General features: G+C 37.4%; 1 protein-coding gene across 1 annotated transcript in view; it reads right to left on the bottom strand.

The window, feature by feature from the left end:
* The window catches only part of Ccdc39 (coiled-coil domain 39 molecular ruler complex subunit), a 64690-nt gene extending 45060 nt beyond the window's left edge, over positions 1-19630 (bottom strand). Inside the window, exons 1-6 of the mRNA XM_090342498.1 lie at positions 19423-19630; positions 12189-12308; positions 10155-10301; positions 6970-7128; positions 1728-1820; positions 1505-1633 (exon numbers count right to left, since the gene is read on the bottom strand). Coding sequence (XP_090198624.1) covers positions 1505-1633; positions 1728-1820; positions 6970-7128; positions 10155-10301; positions 12189-12308; positions 19423-19512 — 738 coding nt within the window. The 5' untranslated portion in view covers positions 19513-19630. The remainder of the gene's footprint in view (positions 1-1504; positions 1634-1727; positions 1821-6969; positions 7129-10154; positions 10302-12188; positions 12309-19422) is intronic.
* Between the last annotated feature and the right edge of the window lie 3029 nt (positions 19631-22659).

Consider the following 22659-nt stretch of genomic DNA (forward strand, 5'->3'; position numbering starts at 1 on the left):
TCTGTTAATTGCAATAAAAATATATGAAAAAATATGTGTACATGGGCATATCACAGTGAATCCCACTAATGTATTAATTACAGACATATCAAAGGCTAATAGAGAGTAATAAGTTCTGCAATCATGTACTTAGTTTATTTCCTTACCTCTAAAAAATGAAATAGTATTTAATTCAAAAATTAGTGAGAGCTTTGTCCTTTCAACTTCTGTGCCTCCACTTACCCTCCCAGGGTCAGATAAACAAACAACAAAAAAGACAAAAAGAAAAGAATAAAACAACAATAAAGAAAGCAAAACAAAATGCTTTGTTTTCATTTCCCAGAGTTAATTTCGATAAATATTATTTTACATGAACAGAAAAAAAAATTAGTGAGAGAGTGATATTGTCCAAAAAGAAATATACCCTTTACCTGACATTTAACTGTAAGCCCACTGTATGGCATTTTTATAATAACAATAAATTGTTTTAAGTTAAAAAAAGAAAAAAATGAATCTTTGTCACTAAGACAGTTTTGCTTTCTGTTAGTTCAACAAGTTTCCTCCATTTATCAGTGGGAATTTGGAGAGTAAAGCTGTCTTTGGCAGATCTGATTCCCACAGAAGCAGCAGTAAGAACTTCATGATGAAAGTAATATGAAGTTAAGAAACAGATGTCAATATCAATAGGATATTGAAAATTAAGAAGACCACATAATAATATTGGTTTTATGAGGTATGGGGGCATCCCATTTTGTCAGTAAAACATTGGTTTCTTGCAGAAATTTAAACTACAAGAATCATAAACGAATCATATCCTGATTTCTAGTCTTTCAGAATTTTAAATTTCTAGTTAACTTCACTGCTTGCCTTTCCAGAATGGAGTAGATTCAGAACCAAACATCTCTTGCTTGTTCTTTTTCTCCTCAATTTCTTCTTCTCTTCACTTCCCTCCTGCTAATGATCTCACTTTTAGTCCCTAATATTTAATTCTTTAATGATATCTCCAAAATATTCTTCTCAATTATCCCTAGATTTAACAAGTGAGAATACTAGGTTCATGTTGCCACTGCACCATCCCCTTCCTTTCTGAGCTTTTTTATTATTGTATCAATTCAAAAATGAAATGCTCTGACTGTCTAGGGATTTTTTTTCTGACTCCCTTCTCCTGTCAACATGTGTGACCGACTTACTTCCATGTAGCATACTGAGTAAATCTAAGGCACTACAGTAACCACGTGTAAGTTGGGGCATCAGTTCTACTTCAGTAATATTTGTTCAATAATTCAAAGTTGGGAGGATCCAGTCTCTGGAAACTGTAACAAATAATAAAGTATTAAGTAGATAATCTTCATAAAGTTGCATTACTAAATGTGACTTTTGGTTCAGCTTTGAAAAACATTTATCATAACTATTCATTCTGTTTCAAAAATGACTTGCAAATAACAGTGTGATTTACATCTGAAATAATGACTTAAATAGAAAGAACACAAATACAGCTGACATTACAAGAAGTGAACTACTTTACCAAGGCACATTTGTCTATGTCGCCATCTCTCTTCTGCATCTGCTCTATTGTGTTCTCCCATTGTTTAATGAGCTCTTGTCTTTCACTGTGAATCCTACGAAAATCTTGTGCTGCTTTATCCAATTGTAACTGTCAAGAAGAAAGCAAATAATATCTCTGTTAATGTAAGTGATTTTCAACACTTCCTTCAAGATTAAGAAATAAAAAGCCACACCACACCAACCTGAGCACTTAAAGTTTCTGTGAGTTCGCTGTCAAGAATCTTTCTTTTCTGATGACATTCTAAAGTTAGTCTTTCTAATTTCAGGGTCAGTACCTATGGTGTAATTAGAAAATATTCATTATCAATAGTTATTAAGAAGTAATATAATTTATTATCTTTTAACTCCAAAGGACTGTTTGGATATAGGTTCCCGTAAATTAACTTGTTTCTCAAGTGACTGTTAATACATTTAAAGCACATTTTAAAAAGAAGGTGAAATTACAATCTATTTGAAAATACTTAAAATAATACACTTGTATTCAATTGGCTAGATGTGGCATGTTTTATGATAGTAACTTTATTATATTAACAGATGTAAGTAGATTTTTATTGATGGCTATGAAAAAATGAATCAATACTACAGGCTCTAATTAAGAAAAACCCTACAAGTAATATTCGAATTATACTTGAAAAAATAGCTCAACAATAAAACATAGTTCTAGTACAAATTTTAATTTAAAATATTTTGAAGACTATATCTAAATCAGATTATCTCTAACTTGGAGTTACACAGATCCTTAATTGGTCAAAACGTTTCAGTGGATCTGTACAACCAATTCAGCAAAGTTTCTTATTTTCATTTATTTATTTATTTGCCAATCCTGGGGCTTGCATGAACTCAGGGCCTGAGTATTGTCCTTGGGCTTTCTCAAGGCTAGAGATCTACCACTTGAGCCACAGCACCACTTCTGGCTTTTTCTGTGTATGCTAGGCAAGCACTCTACCAATAGGCCAAAGACCTGACTCCCTTATTTTTATCTTTAAGTACTTGTATGAAAGAATTTCAATTCAACATTTCAGTTTGTGAAGTACCATGCATCTTGACATCTTGATCAATGTTAGTAAAAATTTATGTGTGTTTTTAGTATAGTCATGTTTTCTTTTCCTTCCTTCCTTCCTTCCTTCCTTCCTTCCTTCCTTCCTTTCTTTCTTTCTTTTTTTTTGTGGGCCATAGGGCTTGAACTTTGGGCCTGGGCATTGTCCCTGAGCTCTTCAGCTCAAGGCTACCGACCTACCCCTTGAGCCACAGCCCCACTTCCCATTTTCTAGAGATTAATTGGAGATAAAAGTCTCATGTTTCCAAAATAGATCACATCTTAGGCCATAAAACAAACCTGGACAGATTCAGAAACACAGAAATTATTCCATGCACACTCTCAGACCACAAAGGCATCAAACTGGAACTGAACACACATCTCCACCAACGAAAACCCTGTAACTCATGGAGACTGAACAACACATTGTTGAATCACCAATGGGTCATCAAAGAGATCAGAACAGAAATCCAACAGTTTATGAAATTTAACAATAAGGAGCACACAAAATACCAACTCCTTTGGGACACAAGCAAAGGCAGTACTCAGAGGAAAATTTATAGCACTGAGTGCCTACAACAAGTTGGAAAAATTGCAAACCAACAAGTTAATGTCTCACCTTAAGCTCCTGGAAAAAGAGCAACAAACCAACCCTAATCCCAGTAGAAGAAAGCAAATAATTAAAATCAAAGCAGAATTAAATGATTTGGAATCCAAAAAAACTATAGAAAGAATCAACAAAACAAGGAGTTGGTTCTTTGAAAGAATTAACAAAATTGACAAGCCCTTAGCAAATCTTACCAAAAAAAGAAGAGAGTATATCGAAATAAACAAAATCGCAGATGAAAATGGTAATATCACGACAGAAATTACCAAGATCCAGAATATCATGAGGGAATACTTCTCAAACCTTTATGCCAACAAATTTGAGAATCTAGATGAAATGGATGAATTCCTAGCAAATATTAACATACCCACACTGAACCAAGAAGAACTAAGCCAACTCAACAGGCCTATTTCAAGCTCTGAAATAGAAATGGCAATTAGAGAACTTCCACCTAAGAAAAGCCCAGGGCCAGATGGATTCACAGCTGAATTCTATAAGGTCTTCAAAGCAGAGCTCACACCAATACTCCTCAAGCTCTTCAACGAAATTGAAAATGAAGGTTCCTTACCAAACTCATTCTATGAAGCCAGTATAACCCTCATCCCCAAACCAGACAGAGATTCATCAAAGAAAGAGAACTATAGACCTATATCTTTGATGAACATCGATGCAAAACTTCTCAACAAAATACTGGCCAACCGTCTACAACAACTCATCAAAAAAATTATACACTATGATCAAACTGGATTCATCACAGGAAGGCAAAGCTGGTTCAACATATGCAAATCAATTAATATAATTCAACACATCAACAGGAGCAAGGACAAAAATCACATGATTGTCTCAATAGACGCGGAAAAGGCATTTGACAAGATCCAACACCCCTTCATGTTAAAAGCTCTGGAGAAACTAGGAATCCATGGAACATTCCTCAATGTAATAAAGGCTGTGTATGAGGAACCTACTGCTAGCATTACACTTAATGGTGAAAATCTAAAGCCATTCCCTCTAAAATCAGGAATGAGACAAGGATGCCCACTCTCTCCACTCCTCTTTAACATAGTACTAGAATTCCTTGCCAGAGCAATAAGGCAAGAAGCAAGCATAAAGGGGATCCAAGTAGGGAAAGAGGAAATAAAACTATCCCTCTTTGCAGATGACATGATTCTGTATTTAAAGAATCCTAAAGACTCTACTCCCAAGCTCCTTGAGCTGATTCAAAACTTTGGAAGAGTAGCAGGCTATAAAATCAACCCTCAAAAATCAACTGCCTTCCTTTATGCCAACAGTGAGAGGAACGAGGCAATAATCAGGAAAGAAACTCCTTTCACAATAGCCTCAAAGAAAATAAAGTACCTAGGAATTAGCTTAACTAAGAATGTAAAGGACCTTTTTGACGAAAACTTTAAAACCCTAAAAAAGGAAATTAAAGCAGAACTAAGGAAATGGAAAAACCTCCCATGCTCCTGGATTGGAAGAATCAACATTGTGAAAATGACAATCTTGCCAAGAGCTATCTACAAATTCAATGCAATACCCATCAACATCCCAATGTCATTCTTTAAAGAAATAGAAGAGGCAATCCAAAATTTCATATGGAATAATAAAAGACCCTGTATAGCAAAAACACTTCTTAGCAGAAAGAACAGCGCTGGAGGAATTTCAATACCAAACTTTAGACTCTATTACAGAGCTATAATTCTCAAAACAGCTTGGTACTGGCACAGGAACAGGCCTGAAGACCAATGGAATAGAACTGAGGACCCAGATATTAAACCACAGACCTATGGCCACCTAATCTTTGACAAGGGAGCCAAAAAAAAATAGAATGGAAGAAAGACAGCCTCTTCAACAAGTTGTGCTGGCAGAACTGGTTAAGCACCTGCAGAAAACTAAAGCTGGATCCTTCTTTGTCACCTTGCACTAGAATTAACTCCAAATGGATCAAAGACCTGGAGGTAAAAGCTGACACACTGAAAACTCTACAGGAAGGAATAGGAGATACACTAAGCCTCCTTGGCACAGGTCGAAACTTTCTTAATAAGGACCAAGAATCACAACAAATCAGAGAAAGGCTGGATAAGTGGGACTGCATTAAACTGCAGAGCTTTTGTATGGCAAAGGACATAGCTAGTAAACTAATCAGGAAGCCTACAGAGTGGGAGAAGATCTTCACCAACCAAACAACGGACAAAGGCCTCATATCTAAAATATATCAACAACTCAAAAAATTGAATCACTCCAAAACTAACCTCCAAAGTAACAACCATCCCATTAAAAAATGGGCCAAAGACTTAAAGAGAGTCTTCTCTGAAGAAGAAACAAAAATGGCCTATAGACACATGAAGAAATGCTCAACATCTCTGGTCATAAAAGAAATGCAAATCAAAACAACTCTAAGATTCCACCTCACTCCAGTTAGAATGGCCAGGATCAGGAAAACGAATGACAACAGATGCTGGAGGGGATGTGGCCAGGAGGGATCACTACTACACTGTTGGTGGGAGTGCAAACTCATTCAACCACTATGGAAAGCAGTGTGGCAGTGCCTCAAAAGGCTAAACATAGAAATCCACTATGACCCAGCAATTCCACTACTCGGCATTTACCCAACCACCCAGAAACAAGGACATACTAAACCCACTAGCACAACAATGTTTATTGCAGCACTATTCACCATAGCAAAGATATGGAACCAACCTAGATGTCCCTCAGTTGATGAGTGGATCAACAAGTTGTGGTATTTGTACACAATGGAATTCTATGCTGCTGTCAGAAAGAATGACATTGCCCCATTTGTTAGGAAATGGAAAGACTTAGAAAAAATCATATTAAGTGAAGTAAGCCAGACTCAAAGGAACTTAGGCTCAATGGTTTCCCTCATTCGTCATAATCAGTAGAAACCTTGGGCTCTACTAGCAGAGATCTGCAATAGAGCAAAATCTTGATACATAAGGCCATATAATATGAAGCTAATTGAAAGGACCTCCAGGATAGTGAAACAAAAGCCATATAATGAATGATTGTTGTCCTTAATGTAGTATGTTGTCTCTCACCTCCTTTGCTATCCCTTGGTTATGTCATATTGGTATAGTATCTCACTTTGTTATCTGATATATTGAATTTATTTGTATTTGGATATTTGAAATTTGATAGGGAAGGGGGGAAAACCAAGACGGGTGGGGGGTGTGGGGGGGGAGGGAAACGGGTACCAAGACATGTGAAAGGGTATCAATGTATGTGAATTAATGCACCTTCTATCTGGCAAATATCATGTAACCCTTTTACTAATTACAATAAAAAAAAGTCTCATGTTCTTTAGTGTCCAGGCTTGCTTTGAATCTCGATCCTCAGATCTCAGCTTCCTGAGTACCTAGGATTACAGGCGTGAGCCACCGTGCCCAGCTAGTATAGTCATTTTTTTCTATGAGGAAGGAACTTGGCTTTAATGAATTTTCAGAGGAGTTCTAGCCCTCCAGAATGTTAATAATATCTACTGCTTTTAAAAATCATTAAGAATGGGGCCAGGAGCGTAGCCTAGTGATAAAGTGCACACCTAGCATGTATGAAGCCCTGGGTTCAATTCCTCGGTACCACATACATAGAAAAAGGTGGAAGTGACATTGTGGCTCAAGTATCAGAGTGTTAGCCTTGAGCAAAACATGTCCAAGGACAGTGCCTAGGCCCTGAGGCCAAGCCCCAGGACTGGCAAAAAAAATAATTTTAGGTTTAAAAAGTTGACGTATTATAGATTTAGAGGAAACAATGTACAATTTCTTACCCTAATCTTGTTATCATCTTGTTTTGAGTACTTCTGTAGTGTGAGGGCATCGCTGTCTCTGTGAGCTGACTCTTCCAGCCAGGCCTCCAGGGCTTGCTGATCCCAGTTCATCTGACATTTCAAACCATCCAATTTCTGAGTTGCCTTAAATATGCTATTCTAATTTCCAAGGAACACAAGAGAAAGGCGAATTATAAACTATTATCTGCTATACAAACTGAGACATAATATTATACACTACAGAATCTATTCATAAGAAATCTTGTCCCCACATTTCAGAGGGACTATATACCATATTTCATTGTACACTACTACCATACTTGTATTTCAATTCTTCAGGGTAAAATAGCAAGACCAGTAACTGAGTCAAAAAGTATCTTCACTCAGGGTGGTATGATCATAGACAAATGTTCTAATTGCACATGCATTGCTTTTACTCCATGTCAGGTGACAAAATTTCAAAAATATGGTACAGATATAAGATGTCTTCACAATATAAATAGCAAAGATGATCATGTATCCTCTTACAAAGACATTTAAACTACTCAAGATCATGGAATATTTAAAAATTGATTTCACACATGTGTATGATTTTTCTTTTTTGGTTGGTTGTGGGGCTTCAACCCTCAGCCTGGGTGCTGTTCCGGAGCTCTTCAACTCAAAGCTACCACCCTACCATATTGAGCCATAGCACCAATTCCGGTTTTCTGGTGGTTAATCAGTTTCACAGTCTTTAGTGCCCTGGTTGGCTTTGAACCATGATCCTCAGATATCAGCCTCCTGAGTAACTAGGATTACTCGTGTATGATTTTGTAGGGGAAAAAAAATCAACCCTTTGTAGAAATTTCCATAATTCTAGCAAGTTCCTCTAACATTATGGAATTTCAAACTAGAGTTTGAGAACTTCTGAATTAAAGAATGAGAGTTGTACTATTAGGCAGGCAGCATGAAAGGATTTCCTTTAAATATCCAACTTTTTTCTCATTGTAATTTCAGAAAAAATACTGTTCTGATTACAGGTATCTGGGCAGTTCTCCCATTTTTCTAGCAAAAAAAATGAAAGAAAACCAGGAATCATAAATCATCTTTCAAAGATGACTTCAGTAATAATACTCGAGGTTGCCAAGCTCTGTAGCTATTAGAGGCTGGCTGGTGTATACTCACCCAAGGCTCTTAGATCTTTCCCCTCTGACACACCTATGAGTCAACCTTGCACCTTCACAGACAAAGGCATTAAACTAAGAGATGAGCCCTTATCTTCGGAATTTTACTCCTCTAAGTCATATTGCTTTTCTCAGCATGCACAAGAACTAAGGATGTAAGGCAGTTTTTCTTTCAATTCGCTCATGTAAGAGATAAAGTAGTTAACTAAAGTGTTTTCCTGACCACTGTTCCTATTTCATAAAACCTTCTATACTCCACTTTATCTGGAATAAAGAAATTCATGTGAGTTAAAAATAAATTATTACTTCATTTATTGTCCAAAACAATGTGTCTTGAAAAGACTTTAGGTAAGTTCAGTTTGGTGGCTTACTCATATAATCCCAGCTACTCAGTAGGTAGAGGTAGGACAGCTCATAATTGAGAACCATCCTAGGCAAAAAGTTTGTAAATTGATCTCAGACCACACTAACATGAGCAAAAGTACAAGACTCGCCATACCCCCAAAACAGCTAAAGCAAAAGGGGCTGACAAGAAGAGGACATCAAGGGGTAGAGTGCTTGCTTAGCAGCAGTTCAAACATTAGTATTGAAGTGGGGGAGGGGCTTTAGGATAGCTCCCTATAATAATTTCACCAGATAACTCCTCTAAGCTCCCAAAGACATATATAATATTAGTCAAAACAATGTCACTGATACACTTAGTGAAAACCCATACCAAGTTCCCTTCTGCCCATTCCCAAGCAATACTTGCTTCTTTTAAGAGGTCTCTTACACAGAAATTTTGGGAACAGTCTTAATTGAAGCAAATATAGTAAAGGAGATAAAAATATTTCTGTAAACTTAAGTCATATGCTGAATCTACATTGATTTTAAAAATATAAGCAAATACAAATGAATACATATGTATATTTAGGTATTATTTACCTTATGTACCTTATTTTCAATATTGCATATAATATATAGATATTGCATATGCTTATTTATATTATATTTGTAAATATTGCCTTACAAAACTGTATGAAAATATTCATGCTTGTAAATGTATACATGTGTGTGTGGTTCCATGGTATACTCAGAATACACATACAAAGAGAAAAATCTATATTTAGAATGAGCTCTCAATGAAGTCATTGAAAATAAAAATAAGAGATAGGTTGAAGTAGCTTAAGATTAGACATACTAACTTAACAAGTTAGTAAGAAAGGTAATCTCATATTAGGTTTCAAATTTATTTGAAAATGAAGCACTGGCAGGAAACCATGCTGTTCATTTTGTACCTGGTTGTCAGCATGATTCTCTGCACTTAGTAAGTACCCATAAGTAGGTAGTAGATAAGTAATTAGGAGGGGAATGTAATACTCAACTGCACTGAAATCACAGCTTCGTGTACTTTCTTTGTCTAGAAAACATTGTAAGTATACTAAGTACCTGTGCCAGTGGCTCAAGCCTGTAATCCTGGCTACTCAGGAGGCTGAGATTTGAGGACTCTATGGTACAAACTCATTCCAGGCAGGAAAGTCTATAAAACTCTCACCTTCAATGAACCAGTAAAAAGTTGCAAGTGTAGCTGTGGCTAAATAGTAGAGAGGTATCCTTGAGACAAAAAGCTCAGGGACAGTGCCCAGGCCCTGAGAACTGGCACACACACAGACATACAGACACAGACACAGACACAGACACATACAAACACACACACAGAAATGAATGCCATGGGCCGGGAGTTTGGCCTTGTGGTAGAGTGCTTGCCTAGCATGCACGAAGACCCAGGTTCCATTCCTCGGTACCACATACATAGAAAAAGGCTGGAAGTGGTGCTGAGGCTCAAGTGGTACAGCTCTAGCCTTGAGAAAGTCCAAGGACAGTGCTCAGGCACTGAGCTCAAGCCCAGGACTGGCAAAAAAAAAAAAAAAGAAAGAAAGAAAGAAATGAATGCCTGTCATGTAGAGGAAAAAAGTCAATGAAAGTAAGAAAGAGAGGCCTACAATAGTAGCTTAGAACATCAGGCCATATTTCAGCACGTACTTCCTTGTCACTTTTCTTCTCTCGTATTATATCCATCTCATTTTTGAGTCGTTGGACTTCATCCTTCACTCGGCCTAATTCTCGTAAGGCAATGGCCTTAAAATGTTCTTCACTTTCAATTTCGCGTTCCCTTGCTTTGTAAAGACACTATGAAATAATTGCAAAGCATTTATTATAATAATTCTTCAGACAAGAAAAGTTCCCGCACCATGCTTAGATCAAGGACTATTAACTGCATTACTATAGAACCCACACCACATTTCACCAGGAGTAGACTGTAATTGGCATAGCTCACTCGTCGTAAGGAAATCAGTCAATAAACTGCCAAAGGAAAGACTGTCATCCATTTTCAGATACTGCCTTGATTTAAGGAAACTAAAAAAGCCAACTTAGAAGCTATAACTCATTCTTCAGCCATAAATGAAAAATTTCAATTAAAAACAGTCAACAAATAGAATTACATCAAATCAATTGTATATGCTAATAAGAGATAATTTCTAAATATTTAAGCACTGATGGTTATAAGTATTTCCTAACATATATTAGTATGCAATCCTGCCTTTGGATCTGGTTCTGTTAACGAAAAGAACATTTTTTTCATTAATGGTCATATAGAGCTCAAAGCTAATACTTTTAGTACTAATTTTACATTTCTAAAGATGCCACTGCTGTAGGTAGTTTATTATCTTTTGTGTTCATTTAATTCAGATTTGTCAATTTAATCCAGGTTTGATGGCAATAAAATAAACATATAGAGAATCTTGATCTTTCAAATCCCCAACTCAGTAGTTTAGTATCTTTAGGGAAAATATTATTCCAATCATTTACTGATAACCAGGATTCCCAGAATCCTGAGTATTGTTTTTAAAAGCTCATTAAATATGTAACTTTCTAATGCGATTTGGGAGCCATAAAATAAAAGGTGGCTTTGTTCTTGTCTTTAAATTACTACTGTTTTCTCAGGAAGATGGATGAATTTAGAAAAAAAATAGTTTAATATGGAAGTTGGTAAACTGTCCAGTGCTGATATTCCACCTGTCTGGTTTGCTTCACATCTTTGAGGAGAGAGTTCTATACTTAAATGGATTATTTCTAAAACAAAAACATACTTTACAAATTTAAACTAATTTATGTCTGTATTCTAATTTAATTTGCATTTGTATTTCTAGTATTAATTTTGTCTTCTTTTGTTATTATCACATTTCCTAAATTTATTTGAATTTATTAATCTTAGTAGCATCACCAATTTCAAAAGACCTGAAGCCAGATGTCGCAGTGCGTGACTATAATCCCAGCACTTTGGATGTTAAAGAATATGAACTGAGAGTTCAAGGCCATCCACAGCTATATAATGAGACTGTGTCTCAAAAAAACAATATTGAACTACACTAATGCAGCCACGGAGGTAACTGAACTGGATAAACTATTATCCTTCACTAAAAATCATCCCAGTGGGTTGTCCTGAAGTTTCAAGGGAAATAGAAGCTTTAGTAGGGTTGGGAGTTTGGCCTAGTGGTAGAGTGCTTGCCTCACATGCACAAGGCCCTGGGTTTGATTCCTTGGTACCACATACACAGGAAAAGCCAGAAGTGGTGCTGTGGCTCAAGTGGTAAAGTGATAGTCTTGAGCAAAAGATTCTCAGGGACAGTGCCCAGACTCTGAGTATAAGCCCCAGGACTGAGAAAAATAAATCTCTATTAGTATTCCATCAGCTCTGTTTCTGCTTGTGGCTACTGCTGCTCACTGCTTTCATTAGCTGCTTCTCATACTTTATTTTTTGCTGTTCCACATGACATTTTAAGTGATGATTTCTACCCCCACATAAATAAATTTGGGTTTCAAATGGGTAACAAGTAGTTAGTTCCTTAACACCTTTTTCTATTAACTTTCAGGCTCAAGGTTGTATTCCCAAAAGTTTGATTATGATGATCTGACCTGTTATATCTCTAAAATTAAATCTCAGATACAAGAGCACTACAAAATGTTCCAGGACTATCCCTGAGATGATCAGCATAAATTTCAACATTATCGTACCTGTGTAAATGCGAATTCTTGCTTGACATTTTTGAAGTGGGAAGTCATGGCATTAATTCTCTCTTCAAAGACATGTAGCTCCTCTTGCAATCTTGATCTTTCATCCTGCAGCTTTAGTAACTGTAAATAATAAACGCATTGGTTACCCAAAGCTCTATTAAGTTTTGCAATATTGAAAACCCTCAAATCAATGGAAATTAAATCTTCACTCAACTTCACTTCAGACTATTACAGAGCTAGAGTAACCAAAACAGCTTTGTACTGGCACAAGAAGAGGCCTGAGCACCAATTAAACAGAACTGAAGACCCAGAAATCAGCCTGCATTCCTATGGCCACCCAAGCTTTGATAAGGGAGCCAAAATAAATAGAATGGAAGAAAGACAGCCTCTTCAACAAATGGTGCTAGCAGAATTGGTTAAGCACCACAGAAAACTGAAGTTGGATCCTTCTTTGTCACCTGAACCAGGATTAATTCCTGGATCAAAGACCTTGAAGTAAAGGCAGATACCCTGAAAACTTTACAAGAAAGAATAGGAGATATACTAGGCCTTTTTGGCACAGGCTGAAACTTTCTTAATAAAGACCCAGAAACACAATAAACTAAAGAAACTTTGGACCAATGCTACTGCATTAAACTGCAGAGCTTATGTATGGCAAAGAACATAGCTAGCAAGTTAAACAGAAAGCCCCATAGAGTGGGAGAAGATCCTCACTAACCATACAACAAAGGCCTCATATCTAAAATATATCTATAGCTAAAAAAAATTGAATCTCTCCAAAACAAACTTTTAAAGGAACAACCATCCCATTCAAAGATGGGCCAAAGACTTAAAGAGAGTCTTCCCTGAAGAAGAAATAAGAATGGCCTATAGACACATGAAAAAATGCTCAACATCTCTGGCCATAAAAGAAATGCAAATCAAAATAACTCTGAGATTCCACCTCACTCCAGTTAGAATGGCCATGATCAAGATGCTGGCAGGGTTGTGGCCAGGAGGGATCACTACTACACTGTTGGTGGGAACGTAAACTCATTCAACCACTATGGAAAGCAGTATGGCAGTTACTCAAAAGGCTAAACATAGAGCTCCCCTACGACCCAGCAATTCCACTACTTGGCATTTACCCAATTGTCCAGAAACAAGGAAATACTAAAGCCACTAGTACAATGATGTTCATTGCAACACTATTTACCATAACAAAGATAGGGAACAAACCCCTCAATAGATGAATGAATCAACAAAATGTGTTATTTATGCACAATAGAACTCTATGCTGCCATCAGAAAGAATGACATTGCCCCATTTGTAAGGAAATGGAAAGACTTGGAAAAAATCATATTAAGTGAAGTAAGCCAGACTCAAAGGAACATAGGCTCAATGGCTTCCCTCATTTGTAATAATTAGTACAAACCTAGGACTCTCCTAGCAGAGAACTACAATAATTCAAAACCTAGATACATAAGGCCATATAGGATGAAGCTAAAAAGAAAGGATGTGGAAACAAGAGCTTTATATTATGTGATTGTTGTTCTTAATGTACTATGTTATTTCTCTTCTCTTTTGTTGCCCTTTGATTAATCTCATACAGTTACTGTATCTGACTTTGTTACCTGATATATTATATATATATATATATGTCTATTCACTTATTTGAAATAGGAAAGGGAATGGGAAAACAGATGATTGGGAGGTGTGTCGGGGGGAGGGAAATGGGTACAAAACATGAGAGAGAGGGGGTGTGAATATGTGAGAAGTGATGTACCCTCTGTCTGGTGAATGTAACTGTAACCCTTTTATACATTTCAATAAAAATAAGTAAAAATATATAAAATAGTAACATTGTTACTTGGGGAAATTAACATCATATTACACAAAGCAGAAATCTTCCTTAGGTTTAGAGCAATCCTAGGGATCATCACTAAATTACATTTTTCATAAGGCAGTACTACATTCTTGTCAGGCAAAAATGGGAATATATTTCATAACTAACTCATGAGATATCTTAAGCATACATAATGGATATGTACCAAATATAATATTTTTTCTCCCTGAACTCCTTTTCCAAAATCATAAATTATGATACAGGATCATTTTAAAACTCTAAAGTTTTTTTAAATTTACTGATTGTAAATTCTATAGGCTTTCAAAGAATGTGACCCATGAAATTTGTATTTATATAGTGTCTTAGGGGTTGTAAATATGTTAATTGTGGTCAAACATACTTTTTAAATAATTTTATTGTGATTAATAGAAGGGTTACATTATATTCACCAGATAAATGGTGCATAACTTCACAAACATTGATACCATTTCTCATGACATGGTCCCTTCCTCCCCGCCCCCTGCTTATCTTGATTTCCCCCCTTCCCTATACAATTTCAAATAACCAATTAAGCACACATAAAATATATCAGATAACAAGGTGAAATACTGTAACAATATGAGATAACCAAGGGATAGCAAAAGAGATGAGTGATAACATAGTACATTAAAGACAACAGTCACTCGTTATATGGCTTTTGTTTCCTTATCCTGGAGGTCCTTACATTTAGTGTCATACTATTTGGCCTAATGTCTCTAGATTTTGTTCTATTGTAAATCTCTGGTAGGAGAGCCCAAGGTTTCTACTGATTATGACAAATGAGGGAGACTATTGAGTCTGGCTTACTTCACTTAATATGATTTTTTCTAAGTCTTTCCAGTTCCTTACAAATGGGACAATGTCATTCTTTCTGATGGCAGCATAGAATTCCATTGTGTATAAATACCACATCTTGTTAATCCACTCATCAACTAAGGGACATCTGGGTTGGTTCCATATCTTTGTTATGGTAAATAGTGTTGCAATGAACATCATTGTACTAGTGGCTTTAGTAGTTCCTTGTTTCTGGATGGTTGGGTAAATGCCAAGTAGTGGAATTGCTGGGTCATAGGGGAGCTCTATGTTTAGCCTTTTGAGTAACTGCCATACTACTTTCCATAGTGGTTGAACGAGTTTGTCAAACATACTTAATAAAAATTGGCCATTTTCATCATTTTAAGTGTCCAGCTCCATGACACTAGGAACAACTGTATTATTGTGTGGCCACATCACAATCCTTCTCCAGAACTTTTCTATCTTCTCCTATTGAAAGTGAATACCCCCATACAATGGTGTACCCTGCACAACTGTGTACTCCATACAGTGTTTACAAGATTTTGTGTACTCTCCACAAGCATGTACCTCACACTTTTGTAGGAGGGAAAGATGTGAAATGCCGAATCCCCATTCCTTCCAATCCCACCATTCTACTTTCCTTCCAGGTGCTTCATGAAAGGGTGACCATTCAATATTTGTTCTTTTGTGTGTGATTCATATCGCTTATCATGATGCTTTCAAGGTATACTGTTCACTTTTTTATCACTCACTTCTAAAGCATTAAGGTTTTGTAGTAACAAAGTCCACTCTTAAATGTTTCAAGATCATGTTTTAAAGAATATATTCTCTTTAAGGGATATATGTTCTTTTATTGTACTACTCAGATTCTTATCTTTGTCCATTGTGCTTGTCTAACTCTAAGGAGTTCATTAATGAAATAATTTACTATAACTGCATTTTTAATGTGTATTTAAACTTTTAATAGCTCTGTTTTATTAGCCATTTTTGCATACAGCTTTGCAGTTTCTACTTATTCACCAATCATGCTTTTCATCATGACATAATGTCTGTAGAATAAAACTTTGCCTATGAACAAAAGCATAATTTAATTTGTAAGTAGACAAGCCCTCCCTCACAGAGTTTTCAAACTTTTATTGTTTCTTTCTTAAATATAAATGGATAGAGATCACCAGGAATTTGTTGAAGGATATCAAAATAAGCAAACAACATTCCAAGGAAAGACAATTTACAACACAAAAGTCAAGAAGTAAGCATGTACTTACACACCTACACACACACACACACACACACACACACACACACACACACACACCTATACAGAGACAAATCAGAAATATTACTGAACTGCTAAAATAAGATCATAATGTTCCAAAGAGTAAAAATAAGCAAAGATTTTAGAAATGCAATTTATCAATATAGTTGGCAAAAATAAAGCAGGATAGAAGGATAAACTGTAGTCCAGTACTAAGGAAAAAAATGAAAGGAAGAACTCTAAATGCTTCCAGGTAACCTGCAGAGATGAAAATCAGATTATTCAACAATAGGAAAAAAATATTTTCAAATTTTCCATTCCATCAAATATGAAAATAAAGGTATTTTTTGTGGTTCAAAAATTTAGAATATTGATTTCCTATGCACCTTCTTTAGGAGGGCATTAGGCACTTTCTGTTGTTGTGACAAAATACCTAAGCAAGTGTGTTCCAGGGTCTCACATCTGCAATCCAAGCTTCTCAGGTGGCTGGCATCCAAAGGATGAGGATTCAAGACCAGTCCTCACAGAAAAGCCCACTTAGACTTTGTCTCCAAAAGAACTATCAAAAAATGTTGATGGGGGTAAGGCTCAAATGGTAGAGCGCCAGTCAAGTGAGCACACCAGCTGAGCAAGCTTGAGACCAAGTTCAAACCCCAGTATTACAAGAAAGAGAAGGGAGGAGAGAAAAGAAGACAGGAAGACAGAGAGAAAGAAAGAAAGAAAGAAAGAAAGAAAGAAAGAAAGAAAGAAAGAAAGAAAGAAAGAAAGAAAGAAAGAAAGAAAGAAAGAAAGAAAAAAAGTAAGGAAAGAGCAAGAGAAGACAGAAATAAGAGAAAGACAGAAAGAAAGGAAGAAAAGGAAAGATGGAAGGAAAGAAGGCAAGAAGGTAAAGAAAGAAAAAAGAAGAGACAGGGAGGGAGGGAGGGAGGGAGGGAGGGAGGGAGGGAGGGAGGGAGAGAGGAATGAAGGAGGAAGGAGGGGAGAGATAGAGGGAGAGACAGAAAGAGGACATGGAGATATGTTGAGGCAGAACACATGTCAGGGAGCAAGTGGTGAAGCAAAGCTGCTTAGCTCATGGAAGACAGAAAGCAGTAACAGAGTAAGCAAAAGTTCAGAGCAAAATAGACATTGCAAGTCATGGTGATTTACTTTCTACAGACCCCACCTCCTCATGGCCCACTGAGCTCTGAGCTCATCCAGGGGTTAAATCACTGATGAATTTAGCATCTTCCTAATCATATCACCTGTCAATAGCACCACCAGCTGGGACAAACCTTCCTCACACACAAGCCTTTTGCGATACACTTCACAGCTAAACTATAACAGAAACTATAAAGAAAGTATTCTATGGAAGTTAAGAAATTATTCAAGGAAAATGGCATTCAAGTTGAGAAGCAGTAGAGGAATAAAAGAAATCTCCAAGTTAACATTGGGGAAGTATACCTGTGGAAAATTAGACTGTATTAAGAAACACAAGACTCCAGTGGAGGGCAGGTAGGAAGGGAGAGTGGTTAATGTATCTTAAAAGTCTGAAACCTTCACTTAGGTACATAAACTTAAAGCAGAAATGCAAGGCATCAGACTGGCAATCTAGGATGCAGGCACTCGAAACAGAACACTTTCCGCCCTCTTCAAACACTCATTTCAAGATTAAATCAGGTCAGCCAAAAGATGTATGAAAATAAATCATCAAGAAAAGATAAAAAGAATAAAAATGACTACAGTGATAACCACTAAATTAATTTAAATATAAAACTAAGACTAAAGACATATGATAAATGTAATGTACATTTAAGAAATATTGGTAATATAAAAATAATACTTTAGTATGGAAAAGATGTGAAAAAGCATAAGAGCACTCATCATTTGGTCTTTAAAAAATAGTCAGTGAACCCCAATTCACCTGCTTGTCGGGTTGTGAATACTTTAGTATGGAAAAGATGTGAAAAAGCATAAGAGCACTCATCATTTGGTCTTTAAAAAATAGTCAGTGAACCCCAATTCACCTGCTTGTCGGGTTGTGAAGAACGGTTCTGTTAATTACAAACAATAGGAATGTAAACTGCCACAGCATTAAAAAGGCAATCTGATCATATCCTTTAAAATTTAAAATGAAATGTTCCTGGCAATAAAATCACCATGTGCACATTTATCTCTGAGTCTGTTTTTATATCATGTATGTGGTAGACAAAACTTGGAAATATCATGAAGAAAAGAATTTTGACATAAAAAATAAAAATAGTCAATAAATACTGTCTATAATTGAAACAGTTCAAAACAATTACTTATTTTTTCTCAAGTGAAGTAGCTAGGGGAGTTTTTAACCATCAATATCTCTTACAGTCAAGTAATACCTAAATTTCCTTTCCTTGCAAGGATTTGCATTTCTATTTTTATAATACTCCTGTTTGTCTCTTCTTTCTCTGTTGCTCTATTATAACTATTTGAAATATGTGTTTATTGCAGTGATGAACACATCTGCCAACAGTGGATATTTTGTTGGAGTCATTTTTTATATTTCGAGTTTTTGTCCCCTCTTTTCTTGGAAAGTCTTAGACTTAAGAGAGTTGCTCTTTTGTTTTTGAAGCACTGGGAATTGAATTCTGCCTCGCATTTGCAAGAGCTGCTTTTTTAGTGACAGACTTTATTGAGGTGAAGCAATTATGGTCCTCATTTTTCCTCTTTTCACTGTGTAATTTTTTTGAACAGTTAACCTAAGTAATATGTATATAAAATCTTATGAGATACATATCATGGCGAGAATTACAAAAACATTTAAACTGCCCAGGTGACATTTTTACTGAATGTTACCCAGAAAGAAATACCCGCCATAATGCGTTTTGTTTATAAACATGCTTTAAGTAGGCATTGCTAGGCAACCTCTGAGCTCCATTTCAAGAGGCGCTAAATTTTGAGAGAAGGCAAAGCTGAAAAAGCGGTCTCAGGAGGCTAGAAACCCTGGAAGGGGCAGAAGTGAAGGAGGGACAATTTGCGTTTCTAATTAGTACCAGTTAGAGTTTCGATTAAAAAAAAGGCAAGTGTGCCAGGGACGGTGGCTCCAACCTGCAATCCAGCTGCTCTGGAGCCTGAGATCTAAGGAGCATAGTTCAAAGCCAGCCCAGGCAGGACAATCCTTGAGATTATTTCCACCACCAAAACAGAAGAAGAAAGAAAGAAAAAGCAAGTGGGGTGGTGGCTCAAGTGGTGGAGGGTTAGCCTTGAGCTAAAGGAGGCTCAGAGTCCCCGGACCCCGGGAGGGATGGGCGCGCGGGGCGAGGTGTGGAGGCTGAGGGAGAGGAGGGGCCGGGCTGGCCGCTCACCTGCTCTTCCAGCTGCTGGTTCTCCTTGTTGGCCACGGGGATGGCGAAGCCATCCTCCCAGCGCAGCTCCGCCAGGAATTCACTGCTCATGGCGAACGGAATCCCAGACCGACAGGAAGCGGACCCCTCACCGCGCCGGGTCCCCCGCGAGGGACCCGCAGCCTCCCCTAATCCCAGGCGGGAACCTGTGCGGTCTCCACCGGACCCTTAGCAACCGCCGGGCGTCCTTAGTTACCAAACAGGCCCTCGCTTGGGCCGAGGGCGGGACTTCCGGCTGTGGGTTCCAGGTTCCAACCTGTGCTCCACCTGCATCCACACACACACACCACCACCACCACCACCACCACCCACAATCTCTTCCCGATTGACGTCCCCGCGGCCCCGGTTTGGGTGCCCGACGCTCCTACGCCCCCTACACCTGTAATGTGGAAGAATGTGACCGTGCACTGAGAAGCCAGCCTCCCTTCCCCTCTCTCTAAAAAGACCGCCAGGCCAGAGAAAGGCGCCTCTCCACAGGACTTCGCCCATGGCGTCTGAACTTCATGCCCAGGCCTTTGCCTTGTGGCCTCTGTAGTTCCTCGGAACTAAAAAAACGACAAAGGTAACCCGTGCAGTCTCCAGATCGACTTAAAACACGAAACAATAGCCACGGGGCTCCTCTACGGTTAATGTTCCCTAACAAAATTAACTTCTTTACTATCACCTGAGAATCAGCCTATGTGCATATCTCCTCTGTTGTCGTGAAAACATCCTTTTACAGTTGCTTTGTGACTACGTCTACATTTTTTCTCCGAATTTTATCTCAGGGAGTTACTGTCTTTGAAATCCAGAATTACACAATTCCTGTCAAAATATCAATCATATTCTTTACAGAGATAGAGAAAACTGAAGGGAGATAGACTAAGGAAATGCGCACAGCAAATACAGGAGATATTTCTTCATGTACATCCCTTAAGATTAAGGGAATACTTCTTGAATACTTCTTTGTTCAATACACCATTTGAAATATGATGTAAAAAATCAATGTTAATAAATTCTTTAATAAAAATAGTTTAAAAAAGATTAAGGGAATAAAAGTCGTTTTAGGGAAAATGAAGCAGAATAACTTTAAGGAAACTGAGGCCTGTGAAGGCAACTCAAAAAGAGATAACAGAAACTCAAAGAGAGATAACAGAAACTCAAAGGGAGATAACAGAATGCATTTCTTCCTGAGGGATGTATATCTCACCCAACTTAACAGCTACCTGACAGAATATTCAAGCTACCTTCCTAAAATACAGATAACAGGGGACTTCCTTGTCTCAAGCTTCTGTTTTATGGCAGGATGCATTCTTACTTGGAAACTCAAAGTAACAGCAGATGTAATTAGAGCAAAGCACCTGTCTTCATATATTATTGAAGCCAGACCCCTTGCCTTTACCCTATAAATACCCCAGCAACCCAAGGAGCTGTGTACTTCTCTATCTCCCTATGAGAGCCCACACTCTGTAAAAGTATGCCCCTGCCATTCTGTCTGCTTTTTGTCTATTGTATGATTGCCTATTTGTTTATTTACTCAATAGAGCTCTGCTAAGTTTTCTTACCATAGTGACTTGTCCAAAAGTTCTTATTCTGCAATTGAAGTCAAGGACTCTAAATGAAGAGTTCTTATATTTAAAGACAAGCCACTAAACATGGTCTCTGTCCAGTGACAAAACAATCTAAAACTTCATATAGAACAACAAAAGACCTCAAATAGCCAAAAAACAGTAACCACTACTACAGAGCTGTAATAACAATAAAACAGCTTGGTACTGGCACAAAAATAGACCTAAAGATAAATGGTATTTACCAGAAGAGATATATAAAATAATATACTTTTGAGTTATCTGATATCTGCTAGTGGAATCAAAGATATAATGGTAGAAATAAATTGCCTCTTCAATAATTGGTGTTGAAAAAAACTAGGCACCTATATGCAGAAAACCAAGAGTGGATGCCTGTTTGTCACAATGCACTAATATCAACTCAAAGTGGGTCAAAGACTCAGTGTCAGACCTGAAACCTTGAAATTATCACAAGAGAGTGTAGGACAGGAACTTTTTGAAAAGAGTCCGGGGGAAGGGCAGCGGGGTGAGGTTTGGCCTAGTGGTAGAGTGCTTGCCTAGCATGCACAGAGACCTAGATTCCATTCCTCTGTACCACATACATAGAAAAAAGCTGGAAGTGGAGCTGTGGCTCAAGTGGTAGAGCTCTAGCCTTGAGAAAAGCTCAAGGACAGTGCTCAGGCCCTGAGTTCAAGCCCCAGGACTGGTGAAAAAAAGTCCCAGGGGACAGCAGATAGGAGAGAGACTTAACAGATGGGATTACATCAAAATAAAAGGTTTCTTCACAGCTAAGGACATAGTTACTTAACTAGAAAGACAGCCAACAGACAAGGAAAAGATCTTCACCAGCAAAAGATCCAATAACTGTAATATCCAAACTATACAAGGAGCTCAAGAAACGACAACCCCCCCCAAAAAAAAAACCTAATAAACCAAGCTCTAAGTGGATAGGGGAGCTAAGGAGATGCTTGTCTGAAGAAGCGGTAAGACTAGCAAAGAAATATTTGAGGTCGTGCTCAACATCCCTGACCATAAAGGCAATGCAAATCAACGAACTCAGATTCCATCTCCCCCCAGGTAGATTGTACAACATCATGAACTTGAACAACAACAAATAGTGGTGAGGATATAGGCAGAGAGGAACCCTATTGCAATGTTGGTGGGCATTTACCCAAAGCATTACAAGTCACAATACCATAAAGACACAAACACATCCATGTTCATTGTTGTGCTAGTCACAATAGCCAAGGTATGGAAACAGCCAGATACCCTACAGTAGATGAGCTGATCCAAAAAATGTGGTAGCTATACACAATAGTATTTTACACAGCCATCAGAAAGAATAATTTTATGTCATTTGAAGGGAAATGCATGGTCCTAGAACAAATCATGTTAAGTGAGGTCAGACAAAATCAGAAAGACATGTTTTCTCTCATATGTTAGATCTACACTGGGATATGATAATTTATACAGGACTCTAGGCATTCACAGACAGTAAAGCCAAAGAAGATACTACTCTTAGCGGAGAAACAGATGTAATGCTTATGTGCCTCTGATCATATAAAATAATATTTATGGAAATAAATTCAAGAAAATGAAAACAAAAGGTTTTTTTTTTCTTTTTGATTTTTGTTTGTTTGTTTGTTTAGCT

The sequence above is a fragment of the Megascapheus bottae genome, chromosome 1 (genome assembly GCF_031878675.1).
Source record: "Megascapheus bottae isolate mThoBot1 chromosome 1, mThoBot2.hap1, whole genome shotgun sequence".
Classification (NCBI taxonomy): Eukaryota; Metazoa; Chordata; class Mammalia; order Rodentia; family Geomyidae; genus Megascapheus; species Megascapheus bottae.